The following is an 18,982-nucleotide window of genomic DNA, read 5'->3' on the forward strand; positions in this document are numbered from 1 at the left end:
TCCTGCTTTCTCTGTTTCTAGTGGGACCGAGCCAAGTTTATACTGAGGTACATTGGATTGTTGCTACCCTGAGCGTAATGTATAGCAAAAGTGGCATAATACTGACTGTATCTTCTGAAGAGCTAGGAATATGTTGGGAGTGACAGAAATCATAAACTTTTTCATTGAAGGAAACATTTCAATGTTTTGGGTGAAAATCAAGACAGCAATATCAACTTAACATCTATTTTTCAAAAGCTATAATAAGCAAGACATCTGTTGTTACTGTTCCTTTGACAGCAAGCTTTTACACAAACTATGTCCGGAAATCTGAATTGGCAGCAGACAGACATTAGAAATTTGGAAGCTCATATGGGGGGTTAAGGCCAGATTTCAGTTTCCCCTACTTCTTTACAGCAGTAAAGGCATATATAATACAAGCTATTCAATAATTTAAAAAGAGTGAATGAGAATAAGCATGATAAAGAATAAGCTGCCATGGTACAGGAAAATAAAGTGACTGAAACTGATGGGATTGGTATAGAATTGAGGGACTGAATGGCCTCTTTTTATCAGAATAAATACTGTTTCCTGAAATACTGTGCTCTTGTTTTAGGCAGGATCAAGAATAACATTCTGCATCATTATTCTGTTTATTTTTCTTCTTTTGATCGTAAAAGGATTAGTTACATTGAACCTGTTTTTCAATATCCTGAAAACAACCCATTGTACATTGTTACAAGTCAGAGTAAATTAATTTATTACCTATTTTATAGGGAGTAGCCTAGTAATTGTATACATGAATACATGATTGTCAGATTTAAGGATGATTTAGAAAGATGCAATGTTTTACGTCCCTTTCAACTTGGTTAATATTTTGCAATCTAAGAGTATTCATGTTCATGAAATAGTAAAATTCATCAGTCAAAATGGTCCTATGCAGCATTTCCATTACCTTGCAGGTGGGTTTAGGTTGAAGTAGGATTGATACACTGAGTTTATGGTGCCAAAATCCGTTATGTCCTTTATATACAGGTGAAGCAGAATAATATCTGATAACGTGTAATCTTTCATTTTCAATTCCACTACAATAAAACAGAACAAACTTCAATCAAGTCAAAAATTTACATTAATATATTCTGAAGGAACTTTCCACATAACATTTATTTTCTCTCTTTGTTCTGATCTGGAAAGATGGAACAATGTTGTTAAACATTTATGCTGCAATACAGAAACCACTATTGGAGAATGCCACTGCAAATGTAGAATGTATTTATGCTGATATATATCTTTATTTCATATAAGCCATTTATGCTGTAAATGTCAATTTTGTTAAGACTTGAAGTGTTAGCACCATTTTACCCTAATTCCCAGAATGTGATTATAATTATCGTTATTCCACAGAACATAACAAAAGAGAGGTGATACAGTATCTTATGCCAAATTCAAATATTCCGGTATCTCTAGATCAGTCATATACATCATTACTTTGGGGAAAATCAGCTGTAAGCGTTTTTTTTCCCACTGATAATAGGATGTTTGATCTTAGCAAGATATCGTTCTAATGTTGAGGACTATTTCCAAACCTGCCTCTATAATCCTGTTAGATGAAATGCATTATTTGAATAATTTTTAAACAATTGTAATAAACCAGATTACTATAACTTTTAACAGTTAAAATATAAAAATTATAAAGGAACTACCTTGTAACAATGAAAATAACTGCCTTGACACATCATTAATGCTTTTTCCTTCCATGGGAAAAGTTGGCCCACTAATCCAATGGTAGCCACTTTTCGTTTTCCCAGACCAATGATTTAACTTTACTGAAAGAAAATAAATCACAAATTAATTCAAGAAAACAAATGCAGGGATGACATTGATTTCACTGAAAATTATTTTGGATGCTGCAGGACCTCATCGGGCAGCTGAAGAGTCTGTACTGCTTATGCGAGGGCACACATACAAAACTGATCATTCTGCAAGATTAACTGGAGAAGTGCAGTGAGGTTGCTGCAAAGCATTTGTTGATTTTACTGGTATTTAAATTTTATTTTGTAGCAAAGGTGTACTTGTACTAAGACAGCTCATGAGAAAAGCCTCCTTATCTGAGATTTTAGGTTGTACTATTTAAACACATATGGAAATATCATTTAACTTGTATGCAATACAGCGTCTCAATGCAAGTGTAAATGTTAACAGCAGAGTGTCATCTAGCATTCGTCCAATTCTATGCTTACTCTTGCCAGGAATTCTGACTGCTGTTTTCCCTTTCTGTAAACTAATTTGAATAATTGGACACCCACTGTTAACCCTCTGAGATCAAATAACTTAACATCTACCAGGAACCAAATATAGGTCTTCTCAGAACCACGTCATCAGTGACAGCCACAAGACTCTGAAATAAAGGTTATTTCTGTGCAGATAGTATCTATATTACAGTGATAGCTTCAAACCTCTAATTGCACTTTTACCTATTGCTATTTATTTAATGTATTTCTATTGATACCATTTATTTCTCAATGGTTTAAGAACTTTGCACATTTAACAGACTTGATGAATGTCTTTGTTATGAACGTACCTGTCAGGACTTAAATATAAACTACTATAATTCGGAAGAGGATTTCAGAGGAAGAGTGTATATATCTTTGACAATTAATACACCCCCGAAGATGCTTCAAAGTTAAAAAGCCAATTCTGAGTTTGAACTGTATCTGAGACCAAGCCAGTCACCAATTCCCGTTGATACAATATTGTGGTAATTCTGGAAGGATGTTTGATAGTTTCCACTTTAACTCGGCAGATATATGGTCAACTAATTTTTTCAACTTCATCCTAACAAATTATGCTGCTACTTTAATGGATGCAGTTGCAAAAATATTCACCTTTAATATCTGACCCCCGTACAAGGAGTTTAGCCTTAAAAACCAGGTTCCCTCATCAATGAGATAACTGATGTATGGTCTTCCATATTTTACCTGTACCCCATATCCTGTAACACCTTGAAGAGGAAGCATCCATCAAAATCAGATATAAAGTGAACAAATGATGCTGAAAAATCTGCTGATTCTTGAACAGCGATCAAAATATTTTACCACATAAAACATGTTCAAATGTCTCATTACATCCTTCCTGAAGAAAGCAGCTCCAATCTTGAGACAGTACTTGAAAGTCCAACAGAGACTAACATAAACTTGATGCTAACATAAGCTAACAGTACTTCATTTAAAAGCACTTTGCAGCCCTTTGCAACACACTATCAAATTGGATAACTTCAGGTAACTATTTTTTCCAGTTTGCATCACAACTGGACAGTTCTGGTGCATGCTCATCTGGAATGTTAATCTACTTTTTCTCTTCGCTATAGACTGTCTAATCTGTAAGGCATTTCCATTACTCATGATAGACTGGGCCATACCCACTACTTTTTGTAGGAGTTTATGTTTAAGGGCATCGGTATTTCCAGACCAGTCTATGATGCAACCAGTCAGTATACTCTCTACTTCGCATCTATAGAAGTTTGTCAAAGTCTTAGATAACATGCTGAACCTTCACAAACATCTAAGAAAGTAGAGGTGCTGCTATGCACTCTTTGTAATGGCACTTACATGCTGGACGCAGGACAGATCCTCTGAAATATAATACCAAGGAATTTAAAGTTGCTGACCCTCTCCACCTCTGATCCTCTGATGAGGACTGGCTCATGGACTTCCGGTTTCCTCCACCTGCAGTCAATAATCAGCTCTTTGGTCTTGCTGACATTGAGTGAAAGGCTGTTGTTCTGGCACCACTCAGCTAGATTTTCAATCTCACTCCTATATGCTGATTCATTACCACCATTGATCCAGTCAAAGAGAGTGGTGTCATCAGCAGACTTAAATATGTCATTGGAGTGGTGCTTAGCCTCACAGTCATAAGTATAAGTGAGTAGAACAGCCCCTAATATTACTCAATCTCTCCCAGCATCCTTAGCATTTTTGTTCTAAATCTAAAAAATGCTTATCCTTCTTTAGATAAATTTATTTATTTATTTGGAGATACAGTGTGGAATAGACCCTGCCGGCCCTTGGAGCTGCACTCCCCAGCATCTCCCGACAACACCCGATGTAATCCTAACATACTGATGGGACAATTTACAACAACCAATTAACCTACTAACCTGTATATCTTTGGACTGTGGGAAGAAATCGGAGCACCCAGCGAAAACCCACACTTTCCACAGGGAGGACGTACTAACTCCTTACGGAGGATGGAGAGAATGAACTCTGAACTCCGAAGCCGCAAGCTATAATAGCATCGTGCTAACTACAACACAACCTTGGCGTAAAATATTGAACATGACAAACTGCCCTTGGCATCTGAATGGTGTGCTAAGCTGTTCTACAGAGTACTGAAAATCAAGCACACTGCTGAGCCTGGTGACACATAAAGGCACGACTAAGTAAGGATGATAAATTTCATCTCCTGAAAGACATCAATAGACTAAGTGGGTTATTCTGAAAATCTGATTGAGCAGGGGTCATCACTGCTTAGCACAAGTCTTTTAAAAATCTCAAATAAGAACTTAAATTGTACAACTGCCATGGTGAAATTTTGAACTCCATTTTCTGTATTGTTACCTCTGGTTCAGTAGTCTGGTAATGGAATTGCTGTATCACCACTCCTATAAAGCTCTCTCTAAAGCCCTGCACAATCTCAGCAAGGCATCTTTACTGCTGTACTTCCTTTTAATAAGTCATTTGCTTTGGGAGGAATTTACAGAGGTACAGGAGAATCTAAACAGTAGTATTTTGAAGAGGCTACATGAGCACAGGGACCCAGTGATGCGTATTCGCAGATCTTTGAAGATGCTATGGCAAGTTGAGATGACAGTTAAAAAATGCATAAGGCACCTGGCTTTGTAAATCAAAGCAATGAACACAAAACCAAGCATGTAATGTTAACATGCTGCAAGGGGCTAGTTATACACGAGCTGTAGTATCATGTAAAATTTTGAGAACCTGCACTTTAGGCTGGTTGGAGAAACCCCCTGGAGAGGTACAGACAAGATTTTCAAGGATGACACCAGGGATGCAGTTTGAAGGACAAATGAGGAGAGGCAACATTAAGTAGGTGGTAGAATTTTAAAGAGAGTGCAGGAACAAACCTGGGCGGCTGAGGGTAGATGAAACTTTGAAGGCTGCAAAACAACTCGCGAAGGCTGTTAAAAAAGCATTTTAAACAAAGTCCTGGCTTTTTTTTAACAGAAGCAAGGAGGACAACAGCAAGAGATTTATGTTGAATCATTATAAAACACTTTGACAGGATAAATAAGGAGAAATTGATTGCAGTGATAGAAGGTTCAGAACTAAATGACACAGATTTAAAATGACTGCTGAAGGAACTAAAGGTGACATAGGAAGCTTCCTTTTTATCAGTGGGTCATTCACATCTGAAGCACAACCTGGAAGGAAATTCAATGGCAATTTTCTAAAAGGATAAGCATTTAAAAAGAAAATTATTACTGGGATAAGAACACAGGACAGGATAAATGCATAGATTTTTCGAGAACCAGCAAGAATACAATGGATCAAATAGCCTTCTCCAGTGCTGCGAAGTTAATGATGTTCTTCAGTTATGAAGATGTATTAGGCAAAATGCAATTGATCATCTCTGAGCAGACAGAGTTGAGAAGAAGCTTAATTGAGAACCTTAGACTCACGAAAATTTCTTCCATTTCCTCTGGCAGGTGAATTGGCAACCAAAAGTCACAAATCTAATACAATTGGCCAAAGAACTAGACAGGAAACTAGGATATTAGTGAGAAATTAAGGTCAGGAATGCATTATCTATAATTCTACAGGAATTTACCAACGGCAAATTGACAAATTTGAAGAGAATTAATTTGTAAAGTTATGAAAGAAATATTGATGTATGAAACAGATTTAGACAGTTCTATCAAAAGTACAGCACAGGCTCCTTCACAGCAGTAAGCTTCTATGATCCCAAGTGGATTAAAAATATTATTAGTTTTTAAATACAGTGTTTTCATTTGTGTTTTTTTCATTGATTATCCATTATTAATTAAAGTATATTACTATATTTTGGTTAATAACTTACCAGTGTCAGAAGGATTAGTTGAGGTGAGATGCCAGGTGACCTGTGGTTTTGATATCTCTCTGTAATTGTCATTTTCTATGTTAATCTCCAGATTGAAGCAGGATGAACAAGGCTGCAGAGCTCCAAGTACTATGCGAGAAGGAACATGCTTTAAAAAAAAGGTCAGTTAAAAATTAATTTCATCTTCATGTAAAATATGTAAATGCATATAGCTCTAGATTAGATTAAATTAGATTATGAGGACACTCAGTCCTCGTTTATGTCATTTAGAAACGCATGTATTAAAAAATGATACAACGTTCTTCCAGAATGATATCACAAGAAAAACACAGGACAAACCAAGACTAAAACTGACAAAACCACATAATTATAACATATAGTTACAACAGTGTAAAACAATACCATAATTTGATAAAGAACAGACCATGGGCACAGTAAAAAAAAGTCTCAAAGTCCCAATAGACTCATCATCTCACGCAGGCAGCAAAAGGGAGAAACTTTCCCTGCCATGAACCTCCAAATGCTACCAACTTGCCAATGCAGCACCATTGGAAGCACCCGACCACAGCGGACTCAGAATTCCTCCGAAAACTTCGAGCCTCCGACCAGCCCCTCTAACACAGCCTCTCCGAGCACCATCCTCTGCCGAGTGCTTCGACCCTGCCCCGGCTGCCGAGCAATAAGTAAAGCTGAGGACTCGGGGCCTTCTCTTCCGGAGATTCTGGACCACACAGTAGCAGCAGCAGTGAAGCAGGCATTTCAGAAGTTTCACCAGATGTTCCTCCGTGCTCTCACATCCGTCTCCATCAAATCAGGATTGTGCACGGCACCCTACTTGAGAAATAACAGACATCACCACCGGAGTGGCCACTGCGAGCAGCGTCGCATTGCCATCTTCTCCTCTATTACAACAAAGCTATTTTTGTGGCTTTCCAAAGTGATAGAAACTGGACAGAACTGATGGACATGGCAGAACATGACTAAGGGGACACTTAGTCTTCAGAGAACTTCACGAAATCGCTGTTACAGTGTTCAAATTAAGCAGCAGGAGGTCACTACTGGGGAGGCATGTTAATCATCCATTTAACTGCTCATAGGAGAAACATACCAGAGGGGTGAGAAGGAAGTCCAAGTTTTTCTTACAAGGCATTCAATCCACAAGAAATGCAAAAAAGAGTGCCTTCCTATTTGGATTCTGCCTGGTGGTGATAGTGAAGGAAAGGTGGGGGAGGGGTTCATATTGAACTATTAGTTTCAACTTGAGTACTAATTCTGGAATTTGCAGCCATTTTGACTCAATATACTATGCCCCGAAGATCTTAAAATAAATGTATTGGCTATAATTGTTATCTGTCATAAGTATCACAATGTCATGCTTCTTCATAAATTTCTAATTTTTGCACAACAATGAGAAACTTCTTATTTAAATAATTGTGCTGTGACGTACGTGTAATCTATCAAGACACTGTTTTACTATTTACATAAAATTGCATTTCCATTAGTAGTGTTAGATACAGAAAATATTCCAAAAACATAATTACCTCAATTTAAGTTGCAAGAAGTTTGAAGAATAGCTTTACTATTGCATTATGCAGAACATTAAGGGATGTGTAGATTCCAAATTGTGCTGAATCATAGAAGCATTATACTACAGAGGGTAATTTGGCCCACAAAGTCTAATGTGGCTCCCTGTAGACCAATCTGCCTATGTTATTCCTCCTCCCTTTATAACAAAGTGTACTTAATGCAAATTTAAATAAGTATGTCCTAAACTATACAAAGGCCATCAAATTCTTCTTGAAAGCCTTGCTTGTCTCTGCATTCACCACCCATCCAGAGATTTCTAGACCATAACCATTCTTTACTTCTGGTTCTTCACAATCCAGTCTTCATTTTCAGTCAAGTCACGGTTGGTGTTCATCTCTGTTAAATTTCCCCTCAGCAACAGATTTTTTTTGATCAAGCTCTTATTTAGTTAGCATAAAAAATGAAAGCAAAACAACTTCTTACCAAAATAAACAAATCAAATCCTCAAACCATCCTTAAGATTCTGTATACCAACAATGCTGGTGGTTAACTACAGATTCAGCACCATTTTAATTTACATCAAAATAAAACTGGCTAATTTATGGTCTGGCAAACAATGCTATGCTCCTACAGTACACAGTAAATGTAATACAATCTGCAATGAAATCCAAAACAAGGCGAGTGCAAACTCCATTACATTGGACTAGTATCCAGAAGTACTACCTGCAATCACAGCTGCTTTTGTGATTCACAATTTCAACATTCAATCCCAAATCTCCCAGGATTACAATTTTTATGTTCATTACAATTCAACATAATCTTTTCAAATTCAATCACTGAACCACATCCCTGTAAACAACTATACTACCTACATTATGAGTTTAAGAGTTTTCACGCCGAACACCAGTACAGATCTGGGAGCAACCACATTCAAAATTGAACTAGTTTAAAGAAGTGCATAATTTGCTTACTTTTGATCAAATTAATTTGTACACGACCACATATTCAATGGATCTGTGTAACTTAGCATAGTATAAGACATACTTATTTAAAATTTTGCATCAAACGTCCTTTGATATATTCAAAAGTGGCAACTTCAACTCTGCTGGAAAAGAGGCTGTCACAAAAAAGCAAGAAGTTAGTCTTTGATTGCACATGCTGAACATCCACTCGACAAAACTCAAAGATTCAGTTCAAATGACTTTAATGGAATCCAATATCCAGGTGCGTAGAAACATTCTGCTTCTACTCTCCTACACATTTAATTAATAGCAGCAGCTAAAGTTCTCCAAAAGGGTCAAGTTTATAAAGTAAGGTAATTTTAATATGACTAAAAAAATCCATACAAAACAATTCAGTGGTTACACAATGTTACACTAGTCAGTTTGCAAATGAAAGAAATTGAAACTTTAAAAAATATATTTACCAATATCCCTGCATTTAAAGAAAAATCTGAATTTGAATTTGAATCTCATCAAATCCATGTACATAAGCAAGGAACTCGCCATGATAATTCACCTGATCAAGCTTTGAAACTTCATAAAAAATGTGAACTTCTGCAAACATTATATTTTGTTTCCAATATGACATTCTGGAAAATTTGATAAATTATGATCAGAATGTTTTTACATCCAGAAATGTAAAAGTATTTAGAAATGAATTCCACCAAGAGGACCACAACTTTGTTGTGGTTTGGAGGCTTGTATGCCTCAATGACTCAGAGAGCTATTCTGGCTGGAATCAGGGCTTTATGCTTCGGTTTTTGATAGGGTCACCCATGCCATACAGGTCAAAGGGTAGAGGCCAGATTAAGGGCGGTCTACCTGTCCTCTGGGTTTGGGGGTTCATCTCAGGGCAATAACGCTGACTAGTCAAGCAAAACTGTTATGGAAACAGCAGTGAAGAATTCTTCAACATCTGTGTGTGATGGCATTCCTGAGTCTCCACTTGGGACTTGTACAGCTAACAGCAGTGAAAACCAACAGGAAGCTACTAGCACAATAAAGGAAGCCCTGAACATGACCAAGATCAAGACCAAAATGGGTAATTTCTCCTAACATAGATTTTAGCATCTCAAAGTCAAAAGTCAAAGTAAAATTTATTATCAAAGTACGCATTAGTTCCCATATATTTCCTTGACATTCACCTTCTTGCAGCCATTTACAGGAAAGTAAAATATAATAGAATTTATGTAAAAATATACATAAACAAAGACTGACAAACAACTTAACAATAACAACTCTGTAATACACTGTATTCACACAGTTAAACTATAAAACAAATAATCCCACATTCTGCTAATAAATTCTGTACACTTGTGCAGAGATTTTGCCCTTGCAATTGCTGTTTTATGAATCTAAACTCAGCTTATATTTAGAAATATTTTAAATCAATCCAATATACTAGTCACCTTTGCATTAAGTATATCTACATTATGGCATAGATAGATACATTCTACTTCACAAAAATAACATAGTTATTTATACCTACCTGGGGTTTATCCTCCAGATGCAAGTTCAATAAACGAAGATAGCCCACTGGTGCAAACGCATCAGCAGAATGAACAACAACATCAGAGGAATCACTGTTTAAAATAAAAACATAATTGTAAGCATGCCGATAGAATCACCAGAAAACGTTACATTGACAGCACAAGCAATGTATCATGTTAAGTTAGTAGTTCATAGTCAATATTGACTGGTTGTGTTACTCATTAAGGAAAATGTGCAAAAGTTCTAAATATTCTGAATCCACTTTTGAAGTTCTGTTGGTTACATGCATTATAAAAATCTTGCAACATTATTTCTAAATACGACGTTTTCTAAAACACTTCTCAACATATTTGTTCCAAGAAGTAACGCCGGCTCATTTTCTCTTCTTTTATAAAGCACATCACCATCTGAACAAAGGCAAGAGGCACTGTTTGCATTAAGATTCTCTATCACTCCAATTAAGCTGTCCATTTAGTGAAAGACACAATTAAGTCTGACAGTAATGGGGAAAAGGTGCAATTTTCTGCCTTTTTAAAAATGATTTCAACATTTTATTCATTTGCTTCTGCTTTCTGTCCCATTCCAGATTCCACATTTTTTAGCCCTTATGACTTGCCTTTCATTACAATCAATACAAGCTACATCAGAGAACTCCCATTATAAACAACTACTGGCCCTATTTTGTATCTGGTTGCTTTTAAATTGGCTTTCTCATCACTTTCTCCATATTATATACATTCATTGCTTCTAGATTTCGTTTCTACCCTGTTGCAGATTTGAAAAGATAGGGTTTCTGTTGGAATGATATCTCCTGACTTACACTGGTCTCAGTTTGACAGCTATCCTGCCTCTAGAGATCATGGGAACAAACTGATGATCTCATGGCTTCCAAAGAGACTCCACCACAGTTACTTATATTCCTACATGTGCGAATAAGCTGCAGGCAGGGCTACAAGCAAATAAGAAGGGGCTAATGGAATGGATGGGATTGCTCTGTGGGACTGGTATTGTGGGACTGGTATTGAGTAACTGGATGAGTAGCCTTCTCCTTTGTTGGTAGGAGATAATTACTTATATTTAAGGCAGCATTTTTTTAGTTCTTTTAATGTTAGCATACATTTAGTGTAGAACAATTACAGAATTTAATGATGAAGATTTCTCATGAATGGTCAGCATTGCAAAATGTCAGCTTAAATCTCCTTAACCAAATAAATAACTCCAGCACTTCCAACTGTACTTCACATCCGCAATATAGATTGAAAATTACAGCAGGAATACGAGATGTGTTTGAGAAGAATAGGATGAAATCGAATCCAGAGTATCCAATTTTATATCAAAATAAGGACCACAATAAACAGTTAGGACGTTGACTGGAATCCTGATCCTCCAATATAATTGTAGGGCTGGCTCCACGACACGCCACTTATTAGCAAAGCCTGAAAACAAGTGCCTGGGCAACACTGCATCTTTAGATGAAGAACTGTGAATGGAGCTGAACACTGCTTTCAATAAACCCTTACTTATGCCATATAATGAACGGAGGGTCATTGATGGTGTAACACCCTGGTTAAGATTTTTACTACTATGCTGTAGGTATTTCATTTTAGCAGTTCTGTAAGAGCAGTCTGTTCTACTTTTAGCCAGTTTGGGATTGAGCTGAGAAAAGAGGCTTTGTTGTTCAACTTAGGAATGTGGTGTCAGCCATTCAGGATGTAGAATTGGGAAAAGGTTCTGGAGAACAGTGGTGTGGGGAGGTTTTTTTCTGGCGGGAGCTGTGAGAAGACAAGAGGAAGGATGGCTGAGAATGCCATCCCTGTTACACAAGATGCTTTGTGCAGATGAATGGCTTTAAGGAGGAAGGACCAATTCTCCTGTGGGAGACTCATTATTCGAAATAAATTTCAGGTGACATTCGAAAGGTGGTATGTCCTTTCACCCAGACCGAGGGTCCACTGTGCAAGTTACAGTTAAGTTCAAGATGAGCTCCAACTTAAGTGGACATTTGACTGTTTAAGAATAATGGGCCCTTTTTGTTTTTTGTCTTTCCAGTAATAACTGTTTGCTTAAGTTAACATCCTTAAATATACTTCTTTATAATTTAATGCAGTGTATGATCTGGTATTTCTGTCAATGGGCGATTGCCGGGGCAGTGAACCACACAACATTCATACAAACCGGGGCTTGGGTGGGCGCGAGACATACCAACCTCACGGATTTGGCGAGACCAAAATTGTATACACGCCAGACATACGAAGCCTGAGAAAGGTGGATTTCTCGCCGTGGAGTCCAGTGGCTATTAGCAAAGGGCTAATGCGCCACATTTGCAGAGACACCCAAGAAAAAAGGGATTTCAATGGGGCTTGTCATGACTAGCTTGCTGATGTCAGCTGTGCCTTCAGATGGCTGGGCCTTAATCATTTTAGCCCTTCATTCTCTTAAGGCCCTTCAACTGAATTTGCCTTAATGTATTTCTGGCTAATAGAGTTAAGGGGGAAATCAAGTGGTTGTAAAGCATATTATAGTAAAAATACATAAACACAGAAAGGAAACAGTGGAGGAACAACCAAGAACCACAATCACAAAGAGCTTGAGGTTGCCAATCCAACTGATGGTTGCTGCAGGCAATTGGCCAAGGTGGAAAAGTATCAGAAGCTTTATCTTCAAGAAGTATTGGGAAGAAGGGACAGATTATAGTCACAAGCAGAATAGAGAGACCTGCTAAAAGAAACGTCAGGCAAAGACAATGACTAGAGGAAGAAGAAATGAACAGGGAAAGGAAAGTGTAGCTCCACAACAGTGGGTGGGATTCAGATTTAACTCACTTTTCTGTAAGAGGCCAAGTGGTACAAAAAGCTAAAAATAAATTGTTGTGTAAAAAAAATTACAAATGCTTTGACCAAAAAGTAAAAGCATTCTGAACAACATATTAAATGGAGACATATTTTTCTCTCAGAGTGTTCAAATTGGAACGCTACCTGTTAAGTACTTGGCAGGGTCTTGAAAACATATGCCAACCAAATGGTTGGAACATCTAAGGACATTTTCAATCTCTCAATGCTATAGAAAAAGGTTCCCATCTGCTTCAAAAGGGCATCAAATATACCAGTGCAGGTTTTTGCAAATAAAATGAAGTGAGGTGTTTTATGTTGAATGAAACTGGTAACACCTTTTATTGAATTTCAAAACCTACACAAAAAAGTGTGCTAAAACTCTTTACGTAATAACATCCTTACTTCAGACCAGTCTCTTAAAGCGAAACCCTAACTCAATGTCAGTGGTTATGAATTATGTACATTTTCATCAATTATGTTACCCTACAGAGCCCTCCCTCCCACCCTCCCTAAATTCACTAAATCCGGCCTAGAGCCATGGTGTGATGTAGCCTAACGCCGAGGTTCTGGGCCATCGCAGCCCAGAGGTCTGATATGAACTGGGGACCAAAGTCAGAAGAAATATCAGATGGTGTGCCAAATCGAGCAATCCAGGTGCTAATTATCGCCCGAGCCACGACTGCGGCCATCGTCGATGCTAAAGGGACAACCTCTGGCTACCTGGTGGTACGTTCCACCATGGTAAGAAGGTGTGTGAAACCATTGGGGGGGGGGGGGGGAGAAAGAAGACCAATAAGGTCCACATCGACATGGTCAAACCGTCACTCAGGGACCTCAAAAGGTGCCAATAGGGCCTGAACATGACGGTTAATTTTTGCCTGCTGGCATTTCACACAGACTGCACTCCAATTACGCATGTCCTTTTGGAGGCCACTCCAAATAAACTTTAGTGCAAACAGCTTCTGTGAGGCCTTCAGGCCCAGATGAGAGAGATTATGTATGGAGTCGAAAACAGCCCATCTCCAGTTTGTGGGCATGATGGGGTGAGAGCGACTGCTTGAGAGATCGCACAGGAGAGAAGCCCCAGCATCCGCAAACCTAATGTCAGCCAACCGTAGGCCTGTGACTGCTGTTCAATAAGCCTAGACCTCTGGGTCAGTAGCTTGGTCGGCTGCCACACCAGCATAATCAACTCCCGACTACATGCTGGTCATGAAAGGCAATCAGCCGCAGCATTGTTTTTCCCCTTGCTATGTTACATATCAGTTGTGAACTTGGATATGTAGACCAGTTGGCATTGCTCGCGTGCAGAGCAATGGTCTGGCATTTTGGCCATCATGTGCATGAAGTCAACGAACATTGTTTGTGGTCAATGAATGCTGTGAAATGGTAACCCTCTAGAAGAAAACAAAAATGGCGGACAGTGAAATAGGGACCAAGAAGCTCATGGTCAAACGTGCTGTACTTCCTTCTGGGCGAACGGAACCAGCAACTGAAGAAGTCGAGCGACTAATACATGCCTCCAACCAGCTGTTCACGCAAGCACCCACAGCACAGAATGAAGCGTCAGTAGAAATAACTGTGGGTGAGTTGGGGAGTGGGTCAGTAAGGTCACATTGGAAAGAGCTTGTTTGGTATCATCAAATGCTCTGGTCATGTCCACTGACCGGTCAAGCACTTGATTAGGGGTATTGCCTTTAAGCGCGCTATACAGGGGAAGCACAAGCTTAACAGCTCACAGAATGAAGCGGTGATAGAAATTTACCATACCTTAAAACTCCTGCAGTTTTTTTGTAGTGAGGGGCAGTGAGAAATCCATAATAGCGGCTACTTTTGATGGGAGGGGTATTGTACCTTCTGCGGAAATGTGATACATGTTCAGATTTGGACGCACAAGTATGTTATCCAGGTGAACAAAAAGAAAATCTAAGTCTTTTAATACAGAATCCATCAGACGTTGGTAAGTCTGTGCTGCATTTTACCAGTTGAAACAGCATGTGCAGAAACTCAGAAATGCCAAACAGGGTTATCACAGCTGTTTTGGAAATGTCCTCCGGGCAGACAGGCACCTGATGGTAGCCTCTAACTAGACTGACTTTAGAAAAAATTAACTTTCTAGCTGAATATGCCGAAAAGTCTTGAATGTGTGGGACCAAGTAACAATTGCTTAATGGGCCGAATGGCCTAATTCTGCTCCTACATCTTATTGTCTTATGATTGGGGGTGGTGGCCTTGTTAATGCGTCAGTAGTCGCCATGTGGGTGGCACTGGCAGACTTAGGGACCATACAGATGCGTGAAGCCCAGGGGCTATTCGACTGGCGTACAATTCCAAGTCTATCCATATTGGCAAACTTGGCCTTTGTGGTTGCCAGTTTTTCTGGGTCCAATCTATGTGCGGGAGCATAAACAGGCAGGCCAGCTGTGGGAACATGATGCTCGACCCCATGTTTTGTGACTGTAGTGGAGAATGTGGGCTTGCAGAGTTCTGGGAACTTGCCTAGCAGTCAAGTAAATTCACATGTGGTGGTCCATGCTTTAACCAAAAGGTAAAAGCATTCTGAACAGAATATTAAATGGAGGCACATTCTACTCTCAGAATGTTCAAATTGGAACATTACCTGCTTAGTACTTGACACGGTCTTAAAAACCTATGCAACCAAATGGTTGGAGTGTCCAAGGACAGCTTCAACCTCTCACTGCTATAGAAAGAAGTTCCCTGCTTCAAAAGGGCATCAAATATATCACTGTCGATTTTCACAAATAAAATTAAGTGAGACACTTTTATGTATAATGAAACATGCAACACCTTTTATAGAACCCCAAAACCTACAGATAAAAGTGTGTTAAACTCTTCTCATAATAATGTCATCATGTCAAACCAGACTCTTAAAGTGAAACCCCAATAACCCAATTCAATGTCAGTGGTTGTGAATTATATACATTTCCACCAATTATGTTACCCTACACTAGAACCTAAGAAGAGCAGGGTGTGCTGCCACAATGATTGCCTAGTAGCACTCACATCTGCTGTGATGAAGTGCTTTGAGAGGTTGGTCCTATGTAGAACTAACTCTTGACTGAGCAAAGAGTTGGACTTGCTGAAATTTGTCTACCATCACAACAGGTTTACAGCAGATGCAATCTCACTGGCTCTCCACTGAGCTTTGGAGCAGCTGGACAACAAGCATACTTACATCAAACTGCTGATTATCAATTACAGCTCACGATTCAACACCATCATCCTCTAGGTTTCTCCAATGACAAAACTGTTGTTGGCAAAACCTCAGATCATGATGAGCAGGCTTACAGGAGAGGACAGAAATAAGCCCTTTGGCCCATCTAATCTGTGCTGAACTATTATTCTGTCTAATATCATTGATGCACCTGGACCACAGCCCTCCAAGTCCCTCCCATTCATGCACTTATCCAGACTTCTCTTAAATGTTGAAATAAAATCCACATCCACCATTTCCACTTGTTCCATTATCCTCTGAGTGAAGAGATTTCCTCAGGTTTCCCTTAAACATTTCACCCTTCACCCTTAACACATGATCTGTAATTCCAGCCTCAGCGTTTGAGGAAATTTGGTAAGTGACTAAAGACTCTAGCAAATTTGTACAGACGTATCACAGAGAAGATTCTGATTGCTGCAACAGCATCTGCAAATGCACAGGATTGTAAGAGGCTTTAAACTAAGCCGGCACCATCATGGGCTCACCACTCCCACCACTAAGGGCATTTTCAAAATGTGGCATCCATCATTAAGAACTCTCACTTTCTGTGACATCCCTCTGATTGCTACCATCAGAGAGGAGGTAAAGGAGCCTAAAGACAGCACTCAACATTTTTAGGAACAGCTTCTTCCCCTCTGCCATCAGATTTCTCAACAGTACATGAACACTATCTCACTATTCCTCTTTTGCCCTATCTACCTATCTATTTATTTAGCTATCTGGCCATCTATTTACTTATTTACTGAAACTTATTGCAATTTGTTATGCCTGCACTGCTCTGCTGCCTCAGAACAACAAATTTCTCAACTGATGTCAGAAACAATAAACCTGATTTTGAAAGATGCATTTGGGATTAAATTTAAATTGCACAAATGAACGTTTCAACAGACCATTGCAATCTTAAATATGACTAAGGAATTGTGCAAAAGCCTCAGAGTTAGCATTTCAATTCAGAACCAAAGTAGCTTCAGAGTACAGGAGATCATCGTGGCTGTAATCTCAATGCTAAAACTTTGTAAATCCAATCCAAAAATAACTTTAATGGTGTTTTTTCTCTCTCTCACTTGTATAATTTCTTTCTCTCCTTTCAATAGTTAATCAATTTTTCTTAAAGCAGGCAATAATTGCCTCTAGCTAATCATCCCATTATCCAGATACCACAGTATGATAAGCAAGTTTAACATGCTTGTAACTTGAGTTTATGAAGACAATATAAAAACCAGTACAAGATAGTTATAGTCGCACAAGCATTCATCTGTATTACTAGTTTAAACTTGAAAATCATAATGATTTTCAATTAAAACAATAATCAGCACTAGACTCCATCAGTGAATAGACTTTTATTTTTATTTAGCACCAACTCGGTCAGGACATTTCCTTTAAGATCCTCTCTAATGCACTTATTGTATTTAAAATTGTTCTTCTTAATTTTTGAATTTTTATCTTTTATTTGAAAAACAGATTTGTCTTTTTAAAAGGTCACTGGGGTCTTCTCTCATCTGTTGTTACAAAGCTGCCTTTTCCTTTCCCTGTTCTTCAGGTACTGCGCTTCTAGGAATTGTCAAAATTGATGTAAAATATGCACCTTTGCAATTACTAACAGCACCACCAATCAAAATAGCTTTAATTGACTGCGTATATATACACTGTGACAGCAAAATAATGCTTATTTAAATAAAATAATGATCATTTAAAGGTAGAATAAAATGAATGCATGTCAAAATACTACACAAAAAGGTATTTAATAAATGCATGTTTTCTGTTAATATTACAAAATTTAAACCATAGTAATATATCACTGGTGTATTGTTATGGATAAGAATTATTCAAGTTGAGGCTTACTTGCAAACTTAGAAATTTTAAAAAAAAGGTAATTGTTTGTGTCATTGCCACCTTCTATTATCATGAAGTACAAATTCTAGATAAAAACAGCTCTCAAAACTTTGACAAATCAGTCAACAAGTTTACTGCTCCAAGTAGCACTTTGTCAGCATTTAAAAAAGGACAATATCCTCAGATAGATTTTAACTGAGGAAACAGTAACTCACATAACAATCCTCTTCCTGAATAAAGGACAATCCAACGTAAAGGTTTCATACTCTCCACCTTCTCCACATACATGCACCCCATACTTCTGAGAAATCTGCAGTAACAGACACATTTAATTGTGAGTAAAAGCTTTATACCACAGGAAAACAATACAGTCATATTTCTTGTGCTTTGTTGTGCATTGATGAGGGTGTTTCATTTTTGCTCCCATTCAAAATACATGCTCAAAACTGGAACTATGTTAATTTTGATGATCTGCATGTTTTTTCTTTACCTTTTTTTATATACTCTCTAAAGATTTTTCCAAATGTAAGGAACACCACACATCAATGACATCACAGCATAATAAAATATGTTTCACCACATGCAGTCTTCAAAAATGCTATTAATTGTGAATATTTTAAAGAATGCAACTTCAACATTAAACGTGTCTTTGTTATCAAAATTCTCTATCATCTGGTCTAATCTTCTAGATTCCTTTTATAAAATATGACAGCACAGAATGTATAGCCACTGGGTTATCTTGAATAGAAGCCTGTAAAAATGAGAAGACTTCAGCATGTACTCTAACTGAGCTGAGTTTAAACCAAAATCAATCAGACTACTAAAATATGAAAAATATCACAGGAAAACCACAAACAATAGGGGGTTGTTCTGATGTTCTTGGCATCAAAGGGCAAATATTTCCCATTTATTGTTATAAACAAGCCATATAGAAGGCTTCTTTGAAGATGCATCTTCCAGCAAATCCCAAGCTTTTTGATTCAAAA

The 18,982-nt window shown here is 38.0% G+C and overlaps 1 protein-coding gene across 4 annotated transcripts in view; it reads right to left on the reverse strand.

Moving 5' to 3' along the window:
• dph6 (diphthamine biosynthesis 6) overlaps window positions 1–18,982 on the reverse strand; it is a 300,181-nt gene that overhangs the window by 154,299 nt on the left and 126,900 nt on the right. For all 4 annotated transcript variants that reach the window (XR_010018318.1, XM_063050727.1, XM_063050738.1 and 1 more), the window contains exons 7-11: window positions 18,212–18,306; window positions 10,096–10,189; window positions 6,079–6,226; window positions 1,683–1,805; window positions 935–1,064 (exon numbers count right to left, since the gene is read on the reverse strand). Coding sequence is in view for 3 of the 4 variants with exons in the window: in XM_063050727.1 (XP_062906797.1) it covers window positions 935–1,064; window positions 1,683–1,805; window positions 6,079–6,226; window positions 10,096–10,189; window positions 18,212–18,306 (590 nt within the window). In the remaining variant the exon portion in view is untranslated. The remainder of the gene's footprint in view (window positions 1–934; window positions 1,065–1,682; window positions 1,806–6,078; window positions 6,227–10,095; window positions 10,190–18,211; window positions 18,307–18,982) is intronic.

This window comes from Mobula hypostoma, chromosome 1 (genome assembly GCF_963921235.1).
Source record: "Mobula hypostoma chromosome 1, sMobHyp1.1, whole genome shotgun sequence".
Taxonomy (NCBI): Eukaryota; Metazoa; Chordata; class Chondrichthyes; order Myliobatiformes; family Myliobatidae; genus Mobula; species Mobula hypostoma.